At 38.0% G+C, this 22,500-nt stretch overlaps 1 protein-coding gene across 1 annotated transcript in view; it reads right to left on the minus strand.

The window, feature by feature from the left end:
• Positions 1 to 1,770: 1,770 nt before the first annotated feature.
• Positions 1,771 to 22,500, minus strand: part of PHEX (phosphate regulating endopeptidase homolog X-linked) — a 96,376-nt gene continuing 75,646 nt past the window's right edge. The window contains exons 16-22 of the mRNA XM_032680664.1: positions 14,694 to 14,748; positions 11,516 to 11,583; positions 9,612 to 9,742; positions 6,612 to 6,677; positions 6,412 to 6,516; positions 4,572 to 4,648; positions 1,771 to 2,120 (exon numbers count right to left, since the gene is read on the minus strand). Coding sequence (XP_032536555.1) covers positions 2,018 to 2,120; positions 4,572 to 4,648; positions 6,412 to 6,516; positions 6,612 to 6,677; positions 9,612 to 9,742; positions 11,516 to 11,583; positions 14,694 to 14,748 — 605 coding nt within the window. The 3' untranslated portion in view covers positions 1,771 to 2,017. The remainder of the gene's footprint in view (positions 2,121 to 4,571; positions 4,649 to 6,411; positions 6,517 to 6,611; positions 6,678 to 9,611; positions 9,743 to 11,515; positions 11,584 to 14,693; positions 14,749 to 22,500) is intronic.

The following is a 22,500-nucleotide window of genomic DNA, read 5'->3' on the forward strand; positions in this document are numbered from 1 at the left end:
TGCTGGGGACTCCAGAGCTGGATGTAGTTCTCCAGGTGGGATCTCACCAGAGTGGAATAGAGGGACAGAATCCCCTCCCTCAACCTGCTGGCAACACTGCTTTGGATGCAGCCCAGGATACAACTGGCTTTCTGGGCTGCAAATGCACATGGCCAGGTCATGTCCAGCCTCTCACCCACCAGCAGCCCCAAGTCCTTCTCGACAGGGCTGCTCCTGATCTGTTCATAATGGGGGCTGCCCCAATCCAGGTGCAGCACCTTGCACTTGGTCTTGTTAAACTTCACAAGATCTCCATGGGCCCACTTCTTGAGCTTGTCCAGGTCCCTCTGGATGACATCCCATCCTTCAGGTGTGGCAACCACATCACTCAGTTTGGTGTCATATGCAAACTTGCTGCAGGTGCATTTGATCCCTTTGTTTATGTCATTAATTAAGCTATTAAATAACACTGGTCCAAATATGGACCCCTGAGGGACATCACTTTTCCGTGATTTCCATCAGGACTCTGAGCCATTGATCACTACCCTCTGCATCTGACCATCCAATCAATTCTTTATCCAACAATATTTGACAACTCCTTGTAAAAAAAGTTTATCTTACTAACATTTCTATACTGATAAAATAAACTTTAAGCATATAAAAGAATTTATATTTTTTGTATATATATGTATAAAAGTACATACACACAGAGATCTATATGGATTTGCAGTAATTAAATCTAAAGAAATTCCACCATGTAAAAATGAATTAATGCACAAGGTATAAATATATATCACTTAAATAAGTATCTTTCTGTTAGAAAAGAAAGAGTTGTTTTTTGTGTGTGTGTGTGTCCCAGTAACAATTATGTGTTAAAGTTTTTCTCTTCAATAAAATGTGTTTTCATGAATATTGTTAGAAATCAAATTAAAGACTCAACTGGCCTGCATTTTTAGTGTATTTATAAGTCCTCTATTCCTAAATTGCTCTTTTTATCCAGACAAGTCAAATGCTGCTGGTAATCTGTTTTTCTGTCGCATATTCTTCCTTCTTTAAAATCACAAATCATCCTGCTCCATCCAGAACATGAGGGCAAAGATGCACACTACTTACAATCCTCTGTAAGACCCAACACTAAAATACCCATAACTTACAACTGGTATAGTATTTCAGGCTTGAAAATAGATGTAGGTAAAGCTATCTTCAGCACAAAGTAAAAACCACCCTCGGGAAAAAAACTACCCACAGTGTGAACAGGAATACATGCTGCAATATTTATGAGTATCATGGTGCTGGGAATTCCCTCTGCAAGCCTTTGATTTTCATCATATATTGATTTTTATCATAAGCTGTTCTAAAATTAGAGGAGGCCACAATCTGACAAGTATCTTTTGTGTTTTAGTTGTAGCAGATGGATACTATGAGGTACTTTCTCAGCTTGAAACTGTTCCAAAAGCTGAGGCACTAATCTGACATATTAAACTGAATTTATATAAAGTCTTGTGTCTTTACATCACACAACATCGTTTATGGCATGCTGGGCTGTGACAGTTTAAGTTATGAAAATGTTGTATCACTCAGCAGATCAGATCTGACTTTATAGCAGGTCTCATGAATTTCTTCATCCAGAAAGAATAAATTTTGTGTAGGAGCATTCTGCACAGCACCCCTGCAGAGCAATAGATTAAAACTGGATTTTAGCATTTACCTCTTGCTCAACTATAAATCAGGAATTAGAATTGATAATGGCAGTTATCCATCAAAAGCAATGCAACTGCAGATGAGCAGGAGTAGTTTTATGGATAAAATGAGTTACTTTTTATTATTATCATTAAAGGAAACCTCTTCTATTTGGAATGTTTCTAGGCTCTAAACAGGGATGATTAGATCCATGCTGGTCATCAACACGGATAAGGAAGATGCATTTGAAGTAACACCTCTCCAGATTTCAGAACATTATTCTGAAATTCTAGCAGTGGTCTTGAGCTCAGCAGTTCACATTGCAGACTCCTGTTGACAGAAGACCTGGAAGGGACATCTACCACAGCCGGCAGGATTCTGCTCCTCGGTTCATCGTCGTATTCCTCGGGCAATTGAAAGCTTTACGGAACTCTTCAAAGTTGCTCATGGCTCCAATAACTCTGCAAAGAGAAAAGGGGTGACCATGCAGCTTGCCTTCTGTTAAACACTACAGGTCTGCAAGCGTTTCGGTGTGTTCACTTCAGGTTGAATTTTCAGGCTTTCATATAATTTTTCCATAAATGAAACCAAAAAGTTCAGGAGAAGCACTGCCAGTTAAAGCTAATAGGAGGACAATCTTATTTTGTTTGGTGCTTTGAGAAGCATCTTGCTTTTCTAGAAATTCAATGAAAAACAAATGCGTTTTGTAATACTATGTCCTCTAGAACAATTTTCTAATCTGACCCTTGGCAGCAAGGGTGGGAGATCAGCAGTAGCCTTGCACATTGAAATCCTTCTTCCAGCACCTGCCAGATGCTGCAGTCCAACAGGCATGTGCATGTAAGCACACACTGGGGTTGTGCTGGCAGTGGTTTCATTTAGATCACATCAGCCAGCTTCCCATAACAATGCACTCTGCCCACCATGGACACACACAAACATTGGGACTTCACAGCTGGAGGGGGCAGTTAGACCCTCTTATTGGGCAGCTCAGCCTCACACCCGTCAGACTCAGCTCCTCAGCTATTTTGGAAATGCAATTTCTGAGCCTTCTGCCCTGACCAGCTTCCCATGCTCTCTTGCTTCCACCACAGGTGGTGTAGTACTGAAAGCGCAGCACATCTCTGCCTCACACAAGACAGACAATGTGTCTGCATCACACACTGGCACCTGCAGGCATAGGGGAAGAGCTTGCTCTTTGTACGCAATCATGGCTCCTGCTTTCATGTCTTCATTATTTGATGTTCTCAGAAATTATTATTTTACCATTGCTAGATTAAGATTGTGTTGTTGCCTGCTTTTTCCTATGCCTTTAAACATCCTGGATCTTACTAGTCTGAAATTTGCAATGGTATTAAAGAGTTTCCTGAGTTAAGAGCAGAAAAGTATCTACTGAGCTATTAATTGTATGCCTTTCTATTGTCTTTGTTAGGCACTGAGAAGGAATTTTTCTATATTGCAGACAATCAGCTTCTCAGCATAGCGCAGCATGATAGAAAACATTCTTATTACATTGATTAGACTTTCTATGAGTAAGAAAATTTGCAGTCATCTGGCACAAAAATGTCTAAAAGTCAGTTTTGTAGGGAGGATTACAAAATGAGGATAGGCTTCAAACAATATATACAGTTTTACTGTAAAAATATTGCAGATACATATTCAGGGACTGGAACGGCAAGAGCTGGTCATTTAGAACTGCTGTTGAAGTTGGTGGGAATTCTGCCTGCCATATCAGGGATTTCAAAGTGAAATTGGCCTCCAAAAATAGCTAAGACACATGTTAATACTGAAAATCTGCCAATTAAAAAGAAATAAAACCAGAATCTATCTAGTGAAATATCTTTATGTGTGCATGCATGCCACTTTTCTACCCAGGTTTGATATTACCACACATTAACTGTGAAATCAGAGTGGGCTGTCTGGATTTCATCCCACTGAATCATAGTAGAGGCACCTTTCCCTGAACAGGTTACCCTGAGCTCCCTTGGTAATCAATAGAAAGATGTACTTGCAGAGTCTAAGTAATTTAAATTTATTACCTGATGAAAGATTATATATATGTATATATATACATAGAGAGAGAGAGAATACTGTATTGGAGACACTTCCACTATGAATCAGCTTGTGGAGTTAACATCCTTCCTCCAAATAAAGAGGTAATGTAGCACTTGACTGAGGGCAAACATACAATTCTTAGTTAAGTAAATACGGCTGACATGAATCCCAACAGAAACAACTTGTTCTTGGTCACACAAACTCTCTGAAGAAGCTGAGAAATAAACTCTGGCTTCCTAATTCCTATGTAATCTTTAAAACTTCCCCCTTCCAACCTTTCCTTGGAGTTCATGAGTGTCTGTGGTTAGGGGAGTCTGTGGGAGGCCTTTTGGGGAAAAGCACAGTTACTCTGGACTATCACAGCTCCTTCAAGCAAAGTGCCACTTGAAGGCCAATGGAAGAGTATAGTCTCAAATTAAATTTACAGGGCATGTTTTGCTTTGCATTATCAATATAATTCAAGGTAGTCACTTAGAAGCTTTTAATGAACTCAGGCAGATTAAATCAAGGATGCTCCTAATATTTGCTGTTTTCTAAACTAGAATTGCTTAGGGAAAGAAAGTGATAGATGAGGCATTTTACATACTCAGGCCATGATTACAGGACATCACAGGGATCAGACTGCATTCTGGTTCAAATGCTTTTGAAGGTAGATGCAAGCTCCTCAATTTTACAGAAGAGCATTTGTAACAGTGAAAGATAAGCTAATAAAACCAGTTCAATTTCAATCTAAACCAACAGCACAGTCCAATTTTATGCTTGCTCTTACCCCCCTCTTAAAATGCTAAATTTCAGCACTTCTGTTCTGCAGTGATTGATTCTGTATGTATACTGAGGAAATACATTATTTGCACTACCTGAACTGTGGAGGGCTGTGAGCTCCAGTATATATTTGCTCCCTCGCAGCTTCTGGTCTAAAGGAGTTGCATCTTACCTAATAAAATATAAAAAAAAAGAAACAGGCACATTATCTGGGATGACTTTGTAAGTAAGCAGAATGTAATGTCATTGTTCTTAAGATGCCTATTACTGATAGAATGCATTGAAGGGAAAGACACCATAAATTCCTGCTTTGTCTCACCTTCGCTAACCTGCAGTTTTCTGTTGGTATATTCTCTTGTTTTTCAAATCCTCTAATGGATCCACCCACTGTTTTTCTCTATCCACTCTATCCCATCATCTAATCACAGCCACTTTACTAATTCTTTTTTTGAAATTCTCTATAATGGTAGCTTGCTTTTCAGCTTATACTGCAGCATCTCACACCTTAATAATTACCAAGCATACTTCTTGGTCTCAAAGCTATGCCATTTTTATAAAAGGTACATATAATGATGCTTATCATCTCTAGACTTGAAGATATATTACCTGACATATTTATTCCACGCTGAAATGTCAGTTTCTTTTGAAATTACATATTTTCCATCAGCATTCCCTAATTCACTAATTCTGATAAGATACTTAACCCAATTGCAACTAACTACAAAACAGGGTAGACAGAATATTTGCACAGCTGAATAATCCCTCTTGTGCTGTATCCATTGCATGAAAAATCTCATTTAAGCTGCCCCTGCCTTACCCAACTCCCTGCATTGAATGTTCCTATCGACAAAATCCTTTAAGCCAGATAGCCTGTAGGATTTCAGTGGACTTCAGTGCAATTTTGTCTGGCTGAAGACAGCCCTGACAGTTTGAATAAGTCTATTCAGTTTCTGGAGCTCTGTGGAAATAGGCTGAGCTCAAGGGTACCTTGCATACCCTGCTCTCACTGTGCATGTGCCTCCCCTATGAGGGTCCACTGGACACGTAATTGCTTCAGTGGTCCTGTAATACTCCTACAGCTTTGAAAATTTCTTGGAGAAAAATTCACACAGTATGAAACTTAATTCAGCATAAACTACCAAAGTGGAATCCTTTCTCTGCTCAGTGTTGTCAAACTGAAATTGCCACAGGCCCGTAGGCTGCTACACTGACTCTCAGAAGAGAAATGATTTTCATCCAGGACTGGTTGCATTGGGTGCTGTTTCTTCAGTCTGGGATGATTTAATTCCTTCAACTGGTGCGCAAAGTTTTATAGTCCAACTTTTACTTCTCATGTAGGGAGTTTGTCTCAACTTGTTTAACCAAATAAATAATTTCTGATCCTCTCCTGCTCTACATTTTTTCTAAAAAATTCACACTGCTTATCAAAGTTTTGTTACAACATATTTAGTGTGCAGATGGGAAAAAATACACTAAGACTCTCTTCATTGCTGCTTAGTTTCATTGAACAACATTAACAGTAACAAATAGTGGTGATACATTTTCAACAGGAATCTGTGGTGGAAGCAGTTAGAAACTGCTGTGTATTGCAAGCACCAGAAATCTGGGAAGTTGAAAAATGGGAAAACTGAAGGAGGCTAAGGACTCAATACTCACAAGAAGACCCTTAGTGGAGGGAAGTAGCAAGAATAAAGAAAGCTGCTGTAACAACACTGTGCAAACACAAAAATAATTTCAGCAGTTCTGGCACAATGGATAGATGAGGACAAAGAGAAAAAGAGAAAAGAAATAATAGTCCCATGAAAAGTCTCTGCTTATATTCTGAAAAGTCTGGTTTTGGATCATGTGGATTGTTGAAACAAAGCAGGCTCATCTCTGCACTGCACATTGTGCAGGTTAATAAATGGGGACTTGTAAAACATTTGTGTTACTCACATGGGCATAACTCAGAAAGAAAAGCTGGTTGTGTGTGAACTCAAGGCCTGGCAGTAAAGGCTCTTCTTCTCCTCCCCTCTTTTCTGTAATCCATTTCCTGTATGCCTGATAAGAAAGAGTTACTAAGTGCCTTTCAGCAACATGAAGATATCCACAGCTTTTTTTCATACTACTGTTTCAGATATTTTTCGTCTGCTTACCCTGAAAGCTTCTCTCAAACCTCCATTATCTGCAATGTTTTCTGCCAAAGTCCTCTTGCCTTTCACCTGACAGAATGAAAGAACATCAGTCATTTGACCCGTTTCTGAACTTTCTTCTTGATCAACTTCTAGAATGGGAAAAAGTAAAACAAGGAGAGAATGACCTCAATCAATTTCAACAATCATAACTTTGGTTAAGAAAACAGGGTTTCAATGGGAAAACTGTCAGTAAAAAATTTTCTGTGATGAGTTATCCTGGCTCTGGTCCTAGATCTATGTAGCACAAAATATAGTAGATAAAATGCACTCAAGAATCCAGACCCTGATCTTTGACCTGAGCATCAGTAATTTTCCCCCTGAGGACTGTTTTTATCTGTTTACATGTGAGATCCAGTAGTCCCTTTTTTAAACTTTTATCTAAAAGGTTATATTTATTTCTCTACATAACTCTTCATATAATACTGGGATACTAAAATAACTTTTAAGTTGTAACATAAACAAGCATAATTAAAAATAACTGTCAGAGACAGAATTAATATTGATAGTATATTCAGTGCTCTAAAAATGTCTGTGAAGAAGATTTCTGTTGCTTCTCTCTGGTATTGATTCCAAGAGCAAGAGTAATAGCAACAAGGATATATTTCAAGAAGCAGCACTACATAAACTTTGTGAGAAATCCAGCCTCCTGGCATTACCAAGTGAAATAGCACTGTGAAGAAATCCTAATTTCTGCTAGATCAGCATTACCTCTGCTCACCCAGCGTACTAAGGTCTTAGTGTTACCAACTGTAATTGTAATTAAGCAGTTTTGCTCTCTATTATGACTTGAATAAGCAAGATAATTGAGCAGAGTTTTGAGCAGAGCTATGAAGGTCAATGCTGGCCTGCAGCCATAGGCTTTCCCATGCCACAGGGATCAGTATAGTGGGCTCACCTTAGTTCCAGGATGCTAAAAGGGGGGTAAACGGAGCAGAAGAGGTAAAAAGATCCAGGACATAGCTACGTACCTGTGCCCCACCACTCAGTGCAGATGAGCACCCAGATTGGCCTCAAAACAAGTGGCTTGATGCCTTGGGTACAATGTTACACCCAAGAGTGCAATAAAGGAGAAAAGGGAGCATTAGAGGAAAGGCCAACCCTTTCCTGTCAGCTCTCCCCTCCACTCAGGAGGCTGGAGACGGAGGTGAAAGAGAAGCTTTTAGGAGAAAAGGTGCTGGGACACCAGGGAACTTTCACACACACCAGCTACCTTTTTTTTTTGGCCTTCCCTTGCAGTGGGCTTGTGAAGGAGAATGATTTAGAGTGTAAGATGAGAGTAACCTCACAGTAGCACTTGGGCCACAGGTCATTTTAATAAGTGGAAGAAGTCTTTCTGCTGACCTCAGGCATCTCTGGATCAAGTATTTGAGACTAGTCTGTGCAGACAGTTTGTGACAGGGCTCAGGGACCACGATAAGCCCTTTATTTGATGAGATGACTTTGTGTGATTATTGCACTCTGAAGCTATTTCTATATCCACTTTTTCTTTCATTACACTTCTCTTCTGCAGACATTTTTATTGTAAATCAGAAGAGAAGGAAGAAGAGTAAATAGGTTTCTTGATCCATGAAAAATATTCATACAAAGGTAAATAACCTGCAGACTATTGATGTAAGTGACAGGTAAAAATAAAAAAAAAAGATCTTTGCTTGCATAGCTCTTCATACAAAAGCTATAAAATATGGCAGAAAATATGAGGATTTTTCTATCATCTAAAAAGTGCTTTTGGTTATCCTGTGGAAATGGGATGACAAGGCTGTGGGTAACAGGATCTCTCTAGTAAGCCCATTTATGGACTTCAAAGGCAGTAGCTACACTGGAGAAGAACTTCAGACCTACCTCACCTCAAGGAGATGAAGGGGATAGCTAAACCAGTGGCAGAGGCATGGAAAGGGCTCAGCCACATCCCTGGGGAAGGTTTTAATGACCTTCTTTAAGTGGCACTTTCGTATTGACAGTTTTTTGTCCTACATATATTCAGGAATGAGCCTGAGAATTTTTATTTATTGCTGGACTTCAGGCTGGACCACAACATGGCTTTGTTGTCTCTGAGACTAACACAAGCAGCCTGGGAAAAGTGTTAAAATTATTGCTGAGCATTCTATGTGACCTCTCTATCCTTAAAAGGCAAAGATGAAATAGTATTTCTAAAATGTAAATAGAGGTGATAGAACTGAGTGGGGATTTCAGTATGTATTTTTTCCTGAAACTTAAGATTAAAATCATGTCCCAGCCAACATTACTGGAATTTCAGCTATTCATTTCTGAAAATCTGGGATTTATCCTATTTATCTTCATTTTGGACATATATATAATGTGTACATTTTCAGGGAAGCCCATAGCTCTGATAAAGAATCAAACAGAAACCATTCGCTTGCACTTTCTTTCTCAATCCTTTTCTATGACCTACTGCTATCATACTCCTTTGATTAGACATACAAATGGGGTCTGTGTGCATGCATGGAAGAAATTGCCAGAGTTCAATCTGAAATAAAGTAGGGTTTATGCATCCATTTTATAACCACAATAAATAACAGGCAGAAGTGTTAAAGAAATCTATAAAACATGCTATTATATTCTTTCTAAAAAGAGTGACTGCTCAGTTTTCATTACAGACCTCATTTTCAGAAGACATTTAACATGCTCACAATAATTAGACCAGCCCTGCTGAGTGGCTTCATCCTCTTCCTCTGATTCCAAAACAATGTGATGGGGAGAAGTAGTTTAACCCTGTCACCTGGATGTGGGTAGTGGTATTTGACTGGACTAATCAAACCCGACAGACAATTTTTAACACAATTATTCACTTCAAAAAAATCATTTGTTGTGAGAAATGAAGTTGGGAGCCTAATATCCCAATACACTGAGATTTATAAAAAGAGAACTTAAAAAAAAAAAAAAAGGCACAACAACCAAAACTCCTAATGTACAACTGTTTTCAGTCACTGGTGGTTTACATACATATAAGCCAGCTTGCTTCCAGTAGTAATTGTTGTATTGATCAATCATGCACTTTGTTTTCTCTTTAAATTTTTCTTCAGAGTTAGTTGTCCACCAAGGGTCTAAGTTTCCATTTTTGTCATATTTCCGACCTCAAAAAGGAAAGAAAGAAAACAAATGTTTTTGCAGGAGAAAACTTTTCCAGTTTAGGAATCTATCACCTGCACAGAAATGAGAGGTGAATGTCTTCATGCAAATGTGTGTACAAAATGGATAGGATCAATGAGCAAAATCTTGACCCCACTCAAGCAGAGCAGTGAAAAGCTGGCATTCTATTTATTGTCATCATTTCCATTTGCAGAAAATGATAGCAATAACTAATGAGTTCTATAGTACATTTTATAATTACATAGTGTAAGAGGCATTTGAGCTTTCTCGTAAGTCTAATTGTGAGTATTTTTCGTCCTCAGCCCATATGTCCTTGATTCTGTACATGTGATGATAACTAATTTATTATTAATTAATTCTACACTTGATCAGAAAAACAACCCATTTCATGGAAAATTCTAAAGTTTCCATTTTTTATTTTGGAGCAAAACCAGGACATTTGAACCCTATTCATGGAAACAAGGAGAATACACACATCCCGTTCCCGAGGCTGATGGTTATAGTACTGGCTCATGGAAGTTGCAGCATCAGATCCCTGCTCCCATCATTTGCAGAAGAGTATCTAATCTCCATCATGACTCCAGCCAGTCAGACACAAGACATTTCTGGACCTCTGAAAGCAGGTTTAGCTGCCCATGTGGATGAAGAGAGGTAAGGAGCAATGATAGACAATACCAAGTACTGAAGATGCTTTCTTTCATCTTTTTATTTCTTTTCTTTTTCCCTGTCTGCTCTCTTGTTCAAGACGACAAATTCCCTAGAGATGTATTTATTTCTATATTTGGAAAGTAAGTACCTGGCAAAAAGTCGGGGTCTGCTCAGGGAATCAAATCTTAGGTTCCTTTCTGATTGGCAGGAGACAAGATGGAGGTTAGATACTTACCTGCTCAGGAGGTGGGAGTTTATGAAGAAAAATGTCTTCATTCTGGAATGTTTGCTGACACAAAATGTTGTAGAGCAGTGCCAACAGGATACCAGGATACAAGACTTTATTTTTGTTTCGGGAGGAGTTGTTTGTTTGTTTTTGTTTGGGGGGGTTGTTTATTTGTTTGTTTTCTTTAGTTAAAGGTGTTCAATGTAGCACAACATAAGCCAACTCAAAATTTCTCGCTGGAGGAGGTTCATGTTTCTCTCCCTCTGCCCCACCCCTTCCCATCCTCTTTCTCTCAGGAGCCTAATTTTTAAAAGCACTTTACTGAGATAGCCAAAGCTAGATAGTGGTAATGCCCCACTCCATCCAGCTTGTCAGGACAATTGGATTGACATTTTCAGACCATTCTTCTTTTTTCCCCCTCTCTCTCCTCTTTTTTTTTCTTTAATTTTAATATTTTGCAACACCTTTTTTTGTACCACTCTTGTTCCAGTATTGTATTTTAAAAGTTTCATATTGTCTTCTGAAAAATGTCAAAATTGAAACGAAAAGTTTTCTTGGAAGTAATTTTTATGAATCGGAAGTTATCCTTTTGCCCTTCCCACTTCCCCTCATCAGGACTTTCTGAACCTGTTGCTGATTTAGTTTCCATTCAAGACAAACAGAAAGAATCAAACTTGTTGCATTTCTTACCAAACAAAATCCAGTTCAGACAAGCAAGATTCTATGTAAATAAATCTAATAAATATAACTTTATAATTTTTTCATACAACTCAGCACTGTTAAAACCCCCCCAAATAATAAAAAACCTAAAGCACCTAGAAGTCAGCTTTCTAATCTCTCAGCTCTGTAAAAACAAATTATCAACATACTGTTAAACACTCACCATTGCTATCAAATCCATGGGTAAACTCGTGGCCAACAATTACTCCTATGGCACCATAACTTAATGACCTGTAACATAAAGAAAACATTTTCTCAGAAAGTGTCCACACTCATGAACATCAAAGGACAAAAGACCTCAGGAAAGATCATTATTTATTTAAAAGGTGTACAAAAGGAAAATCACACCTGCACAATTTTTACTTAAAGTTGTTGAAAGTCTTCATGTTAAACTCTTTCTTGTTTAAAAGCAACATTTAATCTAAAACTCTGAAAGCATTGTGATGTTTCACTCTTCTAACCAAATCCCTTATGAGCATCATATGAGCTCCAAAATATCTCCTTCAGTTGACTGCATTGTGCATATTCTAATTGAGAACAGGATAAAGTTATAGGTGTAACTATTCTGTCAGCATAACCATGAAAAAGAAGAGATCAAAAGTGGCAGTGGGCTTCCATCCTGTTGGCTCCAATCATTCTTCCCTGGCATGCAACAAAGACTATACTTTGTAGAGCACTAAACAGATCTCCACTCAGTTTTAAAAATAAAGGTCATACAATTTCCTTGCGCCTGTCCTGGAACAGGGCATGATACATAGTCAGATTTAATGTACTGGGAAACAGAATAGAAAGAAATATTTTGTATTTCTGATTGGTAATTAATTATATTTTCCTTGTTATATCCAAATAAAAATGCATCTGAGAGAAATAGGGATGAAAGGGGGAAAAGTTCAGGCTTTTTAACACCAAATGCAGTAGATATCATGTGTGTAGGTGATGTACTAAATGCATCTTTTATTTGTTAAGCTGGTTTTAATGATTTTAATTATTTCAGTTATTGACATGCTATACTTCAAAGTGGCTTATAGTATTTCTAACGCATTGTATTGAAATAGGAGAAAGGCAGAGGATTTTGAAATAACGTGTTATTACTGGACCTAATGATCCATAGTACACTAGTTGCTCATCTCAGACATGCCCAAAAAGTATTATATCATTTAATTCTCTCTGCTCCCATGACAATCCTTCACTTTGCTTTTTCTTTCATGAAAGGTACTTTCAAGCATGTGATAAAATCTTCCTATTGTTTTTTCCCCAAAGTGCTATTACAAACCTTCTCTAAAAAATACTGGTTAAAATTATGTATTTCAGCAATGGAAATATCATCCTTTTGTGCAACAAATTTGTTATTTTGTGTAGCACACAGTGATAATTACCCATAATAAATGCACTATGTCAGACTTGTTTTCCACATCTGAAGTGAAGTGGTTATATGGGATCTTTTGCAGCTGGAGAAGTATAAATATCATGGCACAAAACCCATAATGAGATCAAGGACCAAGCCCTATTACTAAATACATCTTGTTTTTCCTCTAAAGTTCTCGGTCACCAAGAGTGGCAGGGACAAAGGACAGGCTGGTGTTCTGGTACTCCTACATCTTTCCATACCTCCAAAAGATGGGGTGAAGTTTGGGGTGAATTTTGGCCTTTGCTTCTGGGAACTCCCTTCAGCATTTTGTCCACCTCAACAACACTTTTTGCCAGCAATTTTCCCAGCACTGTTCATGCCTTTCACTTCTGGGCACAGTTGGATAGAGATGGAGGGAATTAGGTGCAGCCCAGCAGACACTGTATTAAAGGGGAACTTTCTAGGACTGAGGAGGCTCAGAGAACTGTAAGGAAGCTACCAGGTCAGGTAGTTTGAACTCTCTATTTCAATGTATCTGGCAGTGAAGGCTCATAACTATGAATGATGGCATTTGAATGATATGTTATTTCATGTACTGAGATGTAAAAGTGATAACTAAGCTTCCCTTTATGCAAATATAGATGTAACTGGTTTTTGGTGGTTATGCTGGAACTGGACACTAAAATGCCACTAAATGTTAAATATTTTCTAAATCAGTTTTCCAGCAAGCGCTGATGACTTTTTGATGGTTTTTCTGTTCCACTGCCATGTACTCTTTCCTCTAAACAGACAGAAAACATCTAGAATATTTCAAGGACAAAAGCAATCTGTTGTCTGATATAAACCAGCTACATTTGTTTACTAAATTTCATTTTGATATGTACTCAAGTAAAACCAATTTAAGCTAAGGTAACCTTTAAAGATGAGAAATGAGCAAAGCATAATACTTCGAAAGAACCACAATTTTATCACTATGGTAGAAGGTCAGAGTACAGAGAAATCTCTTCAGAAAGCAAAGTTGGAAACAGGCCTGCAATAACCTTAACAAGAAAGGACTTTCTCCTATCCCCAATTACCACTTAGAAAGTCAGCTGGCTCATAAGAATTCTCTTTGAATGCAAATTAGTTTGTTCCTAAATTGAACGTGTCTTTCTGCACATATTGCTAAATTTTCTGTTTACAAGGACACAATCCAGATAGCAAGATGGTAAACCCAAACTCTTCAAAAAGTTTGATTTTTTTAACAAAGATTTATTAAGGATATGTTTCACCAGTAACTGCCTTTATATAACTCCAAAATAACTTTCAGAAACTGCCAATAGAAACTTTTCATGGTCTTATCCTGCCCTAAAATAGAAAGTTATTGAACTGCACAAAAGCAGTGATTTTTCAAAATTAAATGTGTGTGACCTATAATTACTCTTCCTCAGCTACAGTAGCACATGGGCCAGCTCAGGCAATCATCTATGCACATGGACATATTCTTAAGCACCTCAACAGGCACAAATGAAGGCTCAGTGTTAATTTTAGATATTAGCAGAAAGTGAACAATAAACTGATAATAATTGGCTTCTCAGGGTATTCACGTCTGTTCAGGAAGTGTTAGTTACCTGATTTACAATTCTTTTTAATACCTGCCATGTGCACACTGCTGCATCTTCATGCTACAGCATTGAAACACTTCCACTTGGGTGCACTTAATTAGCAATTCCTGTGAGAAATCAGTCATCAGTTTAAGACAACTGACGGCAACACATATGGCTCCCAAGGGTAAGAAAAGTTATCACACAAAGTAGCACTTCTCAAAGTCAGTTCTTTCAATGGTAAAAGCAGGACACAGCAGGTGAGAACATACAACCCAAGGGCCAAGCTAGCCCTACAGCAAGAGTAGCCTTCTTCTCCATGCCCTCTTCTTTGTCCATGTGTATCTGCAATACTTTTCCCTGTTATTCCTCATTCTCAGGTGTATGAGAGTCCCTGGTGCAGAACTTACCTAGGATACTCTGTTCCCCAAAAGAAAGGTTTTTGTAGTTCTCCTGCTGGGAACCCTGCAATAGCAAGAAAAATAAATAAATAAATAAATAAATATATATATATATATATGTATAGTGAGGTCAATTCACTACAGCTGAATAACTGTCACAGTGTCCAACAAATGACCTCATTTGTTCAGTTTCAGAAGGTGAATCTTTGAGAGGTAGTAGAGATCCTCCTTCCTCCAGGACCACAATGGCAATAAGATTCTGCACTGAAAGAACTTTATTTTAATTCATAGCTACATACATTGTCTGTGTGAGTAAGTCATGTGTTCCTGTGAAAAAAACAGCTAGTGTTTCTTGTGAAGAATACTCAGATGTGGTAACAGATCAACAAACAATATATAGATAAAATGAAACAAGAATTCAAATAGTGTTAGCTTAGTGAGGCTTCAGTGCAGCAAAAACATGAAAGGGATAAAATGCAAGTGTAGTTTTATTTAGTCTATGAAAATCAAAAGTAAATTAACATAATTAGGCACTTTGGTAAAGGAGAGCTGTAGATTATTAAGGCTATAGAGTCAGTCTAGCTACAGGAATTACCTGGGTGCTTCTGGTAGACTAACTAATTATGTAGGAATCAAAATTGCTCCTCAAATTCAAAGTTGCACGTCTGTTTTTAATTCCAGGGTAATATTTCATTGACAGGGTACTGAAGACAGTGGAGCTGCACATGGTAAAAGTTTAACACCTCAAAGAACTGCTAAATAAAGCAGTCAAAGTTTTTATAACATGGCGAATAGTGCTACCCTTCCAGTCACAAATGTGGAATTTACTGTCTTGGGTCACAAACTCCCGTCTGTTAAGCACAGGCACACACCTACTTTGAAGGTTACCCCACACAGACATCACCTTGTTGAGGAGGAACAGATTTCCGCAGGTGATTCATTTGTTTTCCCAGGACCTTGTTCAGCCTATGGGTCTCTCTTCAGTAAGTCACCTGAACACTCAGGTCAAAACAAAAACTATATTCATTCCTTTCTTACCCTATTCAATCTTTTGTTGATAGGTAGCTCATGGATTTCTTTATATGTGATAAAGTGTCAGGCACGATCTTTGTCTTTTTCTTACAAAGTCTTTAAAAAACATACTTTGAAATAAAAAAAAAAAAAATTAAAAACAAACAAACAAATAGAACAGTATGCTGAGTGTAATTCATGTCAAATGATGTGGTAAGTGACATGTACTCCAGGCCTGCTTTTTTCTGTTGCTCCTCTGTGGCTTCCATGATTACCTATTTGCAATCAGCTTACAAAAAGCATGTGTTTCAGACTTATTTTCTGAATGTTATTTCCACCTTTTTCTTTTACTTCTCCAGATGCTACTTTGTTGTTTCAAGAATATTATCGTTTGCTTTTCCATCACCTTTAAACACAATGTTACCAATATCAAGTACGAAGTTTTCCTGGTCTAACTCTCCTTGCCTCCCGGTGCACAGATAAGAGTATTTACTCTGCGTGTTTTTAAACATCTCACAGTAATGGTACCTCCATTCAACCTGATGAAAATGGCTTGTTAGTGCACTAAGTTAAGAGCTGGAAAGCTAATCTGAACTGGTTCCTTCCAAACACTGAACCTCAGAAAAGGTTTTGGAATTATTAGGTTCTACTAACTCTGAATGATTCAAATGGTCCTTTCCCCGCAAGAGCAGATGAGAGGAATCATGGCCAAAATGAACAAATGAGCCCACACTGAAAATGGTATGAACCAAGGTAGCACAATCACTCCACAAATCATGTTTAATGATCACACAATCCTCTGTGCCTGTCACCACACCAAGAGGCTATCAAGATCTTTTAAGGAGCTGCAATTATTTTGTCCAGGTATAGAACTGAATATTGAATTTGCGCTTGTCTGCAGTAGAGGTAACATACATTATTTACAGAAGGTGTAAACATTCGCTCAGGCTCATCCAGCTATGAAATATGATCAGCTGCGAGTTAAGCCACGAGACAAAGTTTTCACTGAATAAGTCATGTGAATGAATGCTAAGAAGCTCCAACACTGAATCCATATAACAGATTGATAGTTATTTTACTCAGAGTCAGGATCCATTTTAGGTAAGACATCACTGAGCAAAATACTGGTTAAAGGAGTGGCTCCTGCTTCTAGGTATCTATGTGAAACACCTCTGTAGTTTGATTGCACTAAAGGAAGCTTAGGAAGTATTTTCAGGCCAAAGCAGAATGAGAAGCCAGTACAATTTAATACACATCCCAGAAAAGTTCAGGAAACTGGAATATATTACTCCTGAGAGGTTTTTGGGGTTTTTTAAGAAAAATAATTATCTAGTTTTGAGACTAATTCTTTGGCAGCAATTATAGCAAAGGGGTTTTGTTCTCCAGAGGTTAGTAGCACTAAATGAGGGACAGTCTTGTCCACTATCACAAAACCAGAAAGAACAAATTTGGAATTGGCAACACACGGCATCCCTTTTTATGCAATGTCTCCCTCAGGCAAGCATCAACTGCATCATCCTTGGAGGGAGCAAGGATAGCAATGTCATAGACCCAGAAAGTCCTTGAAATTGTAATAGGAGATAGATCACCTGACAGTTTCTTATTTTGTGCTGGTTTGAATTCCTCAATTTAAGCAATTCCCTTGTGAAGTCTGTTTCTTTTTTGCTTGGCATATTGCACCTAAAAGAATTAATGACAAAATTCAGAGAGTTCATAGTAGGTTGCATTTGCAATAAATACTAATGGGATTATTTATATGCCACTGGAGTTCAAGCAAGCTAAGAACTGATCTGAAGGAGTAAGACAGACAGACTTCAGACAATTTCACATCTTAAGGAATGGGTACAGGCACTGGGAATGTACTTTGAGCTAACATTTCACCATAAATTTAATCTGTAGTGCACCTTTCTCCCTCTACACAGCCCCAGAAGAGAGACAGAGGCTGAAAGTCTCTCTCTTTGCACACTATATTGCTAGTGCAGGCTCAGAGCCTACACTAATGGCTATTACTGACCAACAGTGTTGTTTTATTACAGACCCCACACAAATGTATGTTATAATTAGGATCTGGACTTGCAGAATCTGCCTTGACTACCCTCTTACAACCTACCTACTTTTGGAGCAATGTCATTGGACATCATTCTGAGAGAGACACTGGTGTCACGTGCCACAAGAGCACTGGTCTGTGGACATCTGAGTTCTGCCTGTCATAGAACAGCACTGGTGCCCTACATCCATGCATCTTACCGGTGGCAAGGTGGCACAGCCAGGCTAGATGGACTTTGCGCCACTGATCGCAACATTTTAGAGCCCAGGTGTTCTGATCACAGCCCTTTAAGCCCATCAGTTCAAGCAGTTTTCAGTCCACCTGACTATCCACTTGAGTAGCTCACTGTTCAGCAGATTGAATTTGAGAATGTTAGGGGAGACAATGCTGATATTCCTGCTAAAGAGCGAATCACATTCACATCTCTCTCCACATCCACTGAGCTAGTAATCTTATTGTAGAAAGCTGGTCAAGAAAACTGCATCTAGGATTTACTTTATCATGTACACAGAGATTGATGTGAGGCTTACTAGCTTGTAATTCCCTAGATCTTCCTTCTTGAAGATAGGAGTGACATTTGCTTTCTTCCAGTTCTCAGGAACCTTTCCTAATCACCACAACCTTTCAAAGATTACCAAGAGTGGCATCACAACAACATCAGTCAGCTCATAGGTGCACCCTGTCAGAGCCCATGGGCTTGTGTATGCCCACTGTTTAAATATTCCCTAATCTACTCCTCCTCCACTGAGGGTAAATCTCCTTTGTTACCAGGTTCTCTGCCATCATTCAGCACTGAGACTACATTTTCCCTAGACTTTCTGCTGCTACAGCTACACTTCTGGAAATATTTCTTGTTGCCCTTCACATCCCTTGCCAGATTAATCTCCAGGGAGGTTTAGCTTTCCAAAGCCCTGTGTCTGGACCCTTGGACAGTGACTCTGTTGAACTTTCCTCTTACTCATCTTGCTGCTCTGGAATGCAGGGGCACTTCAAGCAGTGGAGTACATTACTGCAAATATTTCACTCTGAATTTATGCTGATCTTGTAGCTCTGACAGTGCTCTACCTGCACAGACTACTTTTAATGTAATTGAAGGTTTCTAGCTTCATTTTATCCATTGTATCATTTTCAGCATCTCCCCGCAGCAAGGTGCTATAAAGCTTGTTAGAATGTATTTAAATCTTGAAGTTTTTCTTTTTTCAATTTTACAGGGGCTTTACTGCCATTAATGAATATAATAAATACCTTCGTGGTATTATTATACGCATTTTGCAGATGAATAACCTTAAACTCAGTGTAATACTGTTAGTTCACATGCAATCACATTTGATCTGACAGTTCACTGAAACAATGCAGACTAATAATGGATGATGTAACTAAAAACACATGAGATGACTTGCCATATCATGAGGAAATTTGGAGTTCAAATCTAAATATGAATTCAAATGCTATAGTTCAGTTACATTATGCAGTTATATTGCAAGATGTTTTTAACCGAGCAAGGCAAGATCTAGTAAAACCTTATTCCAAGTTAGTGTCTTTACAATTTCCAATAATTAGATTGGTTTGTTTAAAGCAACTTCTGACAGTCTAGTGAATCCCATATGTAAGTAACAGATAGGGCAGACAGCTGTGCTAAACTGTGTGATATACAGGGTACTCTGCCAATTGTTGTACTGGCAATTCTCAGATGTGTTTAAAAGCTGTAATTTGCTTTTTCAAGTATCACTGAAGGAAATGTAGAATTTTAAAGGGATAAGATACAAGCAGAAGACTAACTGCTAGTCAGTAATCAAAGGATATTGAATTCACATATGGAATTTAAGGTGAAGACAGCTAGGGAGCTGGTTAGTTATCTAAAAACAGCACAAAGGACAGGATACATTTGTTTAAAATGGTTCCACAGACTTGTATTTGGACAACTGAATCTCATCCCAGTGATGGCTTTGCATATCCTGTTTGGCCTCTAGCTGTCAGTCTTGGTGGCAAGGGTCTCCTGCAAGTTCTCTCTCAGACAAAACACACATGAGAAAACATATCAGACACTATTGAGCACCACAGACAGCTTTGAGCATCTATATGTAGGTGGCAGGGATCAAACTCTGTCATAACATGGACCCAAATTCTACACTTAATTTCAAGTTTTGTCCTGTGGACAAGGAGAATAGAAAACAAAAATTGTGTAGGAATAGAAAATATCAATTGTGTAAGGCACAGTAACTGTTCCATGTCATGCACGAATACAAAGCTTAACTTTATGAAGAGTAGTGAATAAATTCATTAAAGAGGTAAAGGGAAGTGATGATCTTAAAGTAAAGGACTCAGCAGCCTCTAGTTTAATTCTTGGTTCAGTTTCTACTTCACCTGACAAGAGGCTTTTTGCTGCTCATGAAAAAGAGAGAACCCAGTATTTCCCAAACTCTGTGGGGCAAACATGAGGAGAAACATGAGGTGGTCTGTGAGAGGCCAATGAATACTCTGTGCTAAGAGACTAGAAAACTTGTGAAAACATCTGTTTTTACAAGAAATTTTAATCTTTATTTTCTGAGGGAAAAAACCTGATTAGATTCCCTGGGAGAGGGGTGAAATAGGAAAAAGAAAAAGTTCTTCTATTTTATACATTCATAGATAAGAATTTTAGGATGAAAAAATAAAGAATGGATGTAAGGATCATGTGTCATCTCACCTGTGACCATAATTAAATAAAAGAGAATAGTGGTCATTAGTAAATAGGGAAAATTGAAAATGAGGGCTCACTTAAGAACATTTAAAGCTTACTTAATAACAGGGCTCAGAAAGTGTTCAGTTCAAATCCGTTATGTTCATTAACCTCCTGGAAACTAACGGCACACTTGAAACTACTTCATCAATAACCTTCCAATTAGTGTGGTTCTTAAGGGAAGAGAAAGTGCCTCTATGTGCAGGCCCCTTGTCCTCCCCTGGCCACGGCACCGTGTGCTGTTTGCCAACACTCCCCTGCCTCCTGGCAAGATAAGAGTTCTCCCTTGCAACGCACAGCATCAGCAAGCTGCCAGCATCAATATCTGCCTAATGCTTCCTGTAAAGATGATACTTACTGGCTAATATGAGCTCTCATCTCTGGTTTTCTCTATGGAAGCTAATTTGAATGCAATTTTTAAATTCTGTTGTAGATTATATCTCCTTCCTGCAACATGTAATGAAGCCACTCTCTAAAGAGGCCTCTTGACTTTCACTAGAGAACTGCAGTACCAGCACAAATGACTTAGAAGGAGCATGGATATAAACTTACAGAGATAATATCAACATTAGTTAATTATCCAGTACATCTATTCAAACTTACACCTCGTGTGTTGCTTATATTTGTCTCAGTTCACTGTACATCTCCTTTTCATTACTGTTCACAACCCATAAATGTTACTTTTTTTGATATATTCTAGAGGCATAAGTATGGGAAAAAAAAATTAAACACACCAAATGTCTGATGAACAGTTCCCTTCTATCCCTAACATATTCAAGGGGCAATATTTTAGTGCTGTAATGAAATAAAACCTTTTCTTGAACAGAAGTATGCTAGCATACTTTGATCATCACTTGTGTCTATTTTCAGCACATTTTTGTTGACTGCTCTAGAGTGCATTAAAATAAACTAATCCTTTAGGAATGTGTTTTTGGTGTTCCAATTATGATAATTAAAAAGATAGTATTCATGCTGCTTAGATTATATGAAGTGTACTTAGATACAATTTGAGACTCTAAAAGCAATGACACATACCTGTTGTCCCTATTAAGTACCTATAATTGAGTAGAAATTGACGAGCAAATGAACAGAAAATTGAAAAATTATCCAAACTAGGATTGAAAAGTTATTAACAACCATTAGAAACATGCATAGTAATTAATCTAAGTCACTTTGAATTATGGAAAAAGAGGAAATAAATAAATAGAACTCATGTAAAGAGAACATCGGGACTAAACTTGCAATAAGATAAATTATATGTACCATATTTTTAAACTCTGCTCTTTGCAGGACATCTTACCTAGAAACAGATACTTATTTTTCCTTATTTATTCTTTGGAGATATTCACAGAATTTTTGGTCATTCAGGCTATCAACAGCTTAGTAATGGAAATTAAATAAAGCGATAGCAAACATAAGGCTATGTGCACTAAAGTGCAGCAAAATTCAGCACATGTACTGCATACATAAGGTTTGCTGTATTCTCACGAATCTAAATATTTTCCCAAACAATCTAGTTTCTATTTTCTATTAATTTTCACTTTTAGTGAAAAAAGACTTTTTCTTCCAATAATTGAGTAGCCAAGTGGTCAAATTAAGAACACTAACAGATTGCATGTATATGAAGATCAAATGGACTTGTATGGAGATTGTGGAGATTTTTTAATGCTTATGTCAGTGATACAGACTACAGAGACAGAAGAATTTGTGACCCTTTGCCATACCTATTCTTCCTGTGCTGAGGCCACTATAAGTGATAAGCTATACATCAAAGCAGGTTGTTCATCAATGTCATGTCTAAGTTCCTTTGAAATACCTGGGAGAATATTATCCGGTCCTTATATTTGTCACAGTTCATTGTATGAATTTCTTCTACAGTGCCTTCCATTGACACTAGATTTTAAACATTTTCTGGGACTTACCTCTCATAAGAAAAAGCTCCAGGATTAGAAGTTCCCAAACTCTTCCAATGCAATGAATTATCTCACTAGAAACTTTTCTCTTTCAGTGTATTTGAAAGAAGGTTCTACTATTAGTTC

The sequence above is a fragment of the Chiroxiphia lanceolata genome, chromosome 2 (assembly GCF_009829145.1).
Source record: "Chiroxiphia lanceolata isolate bChiLan1 chromosome 2, bChiLan1.pri, whole genome shotgun sequence".
Classification (NCBI taxonomy): domain Eukaryota; kingdom Metazoa; phylum Chordata; class Aves; order Passeriformes; family Pipridae; genus Chiroxiphia; species Chiroxiphia lanceolata.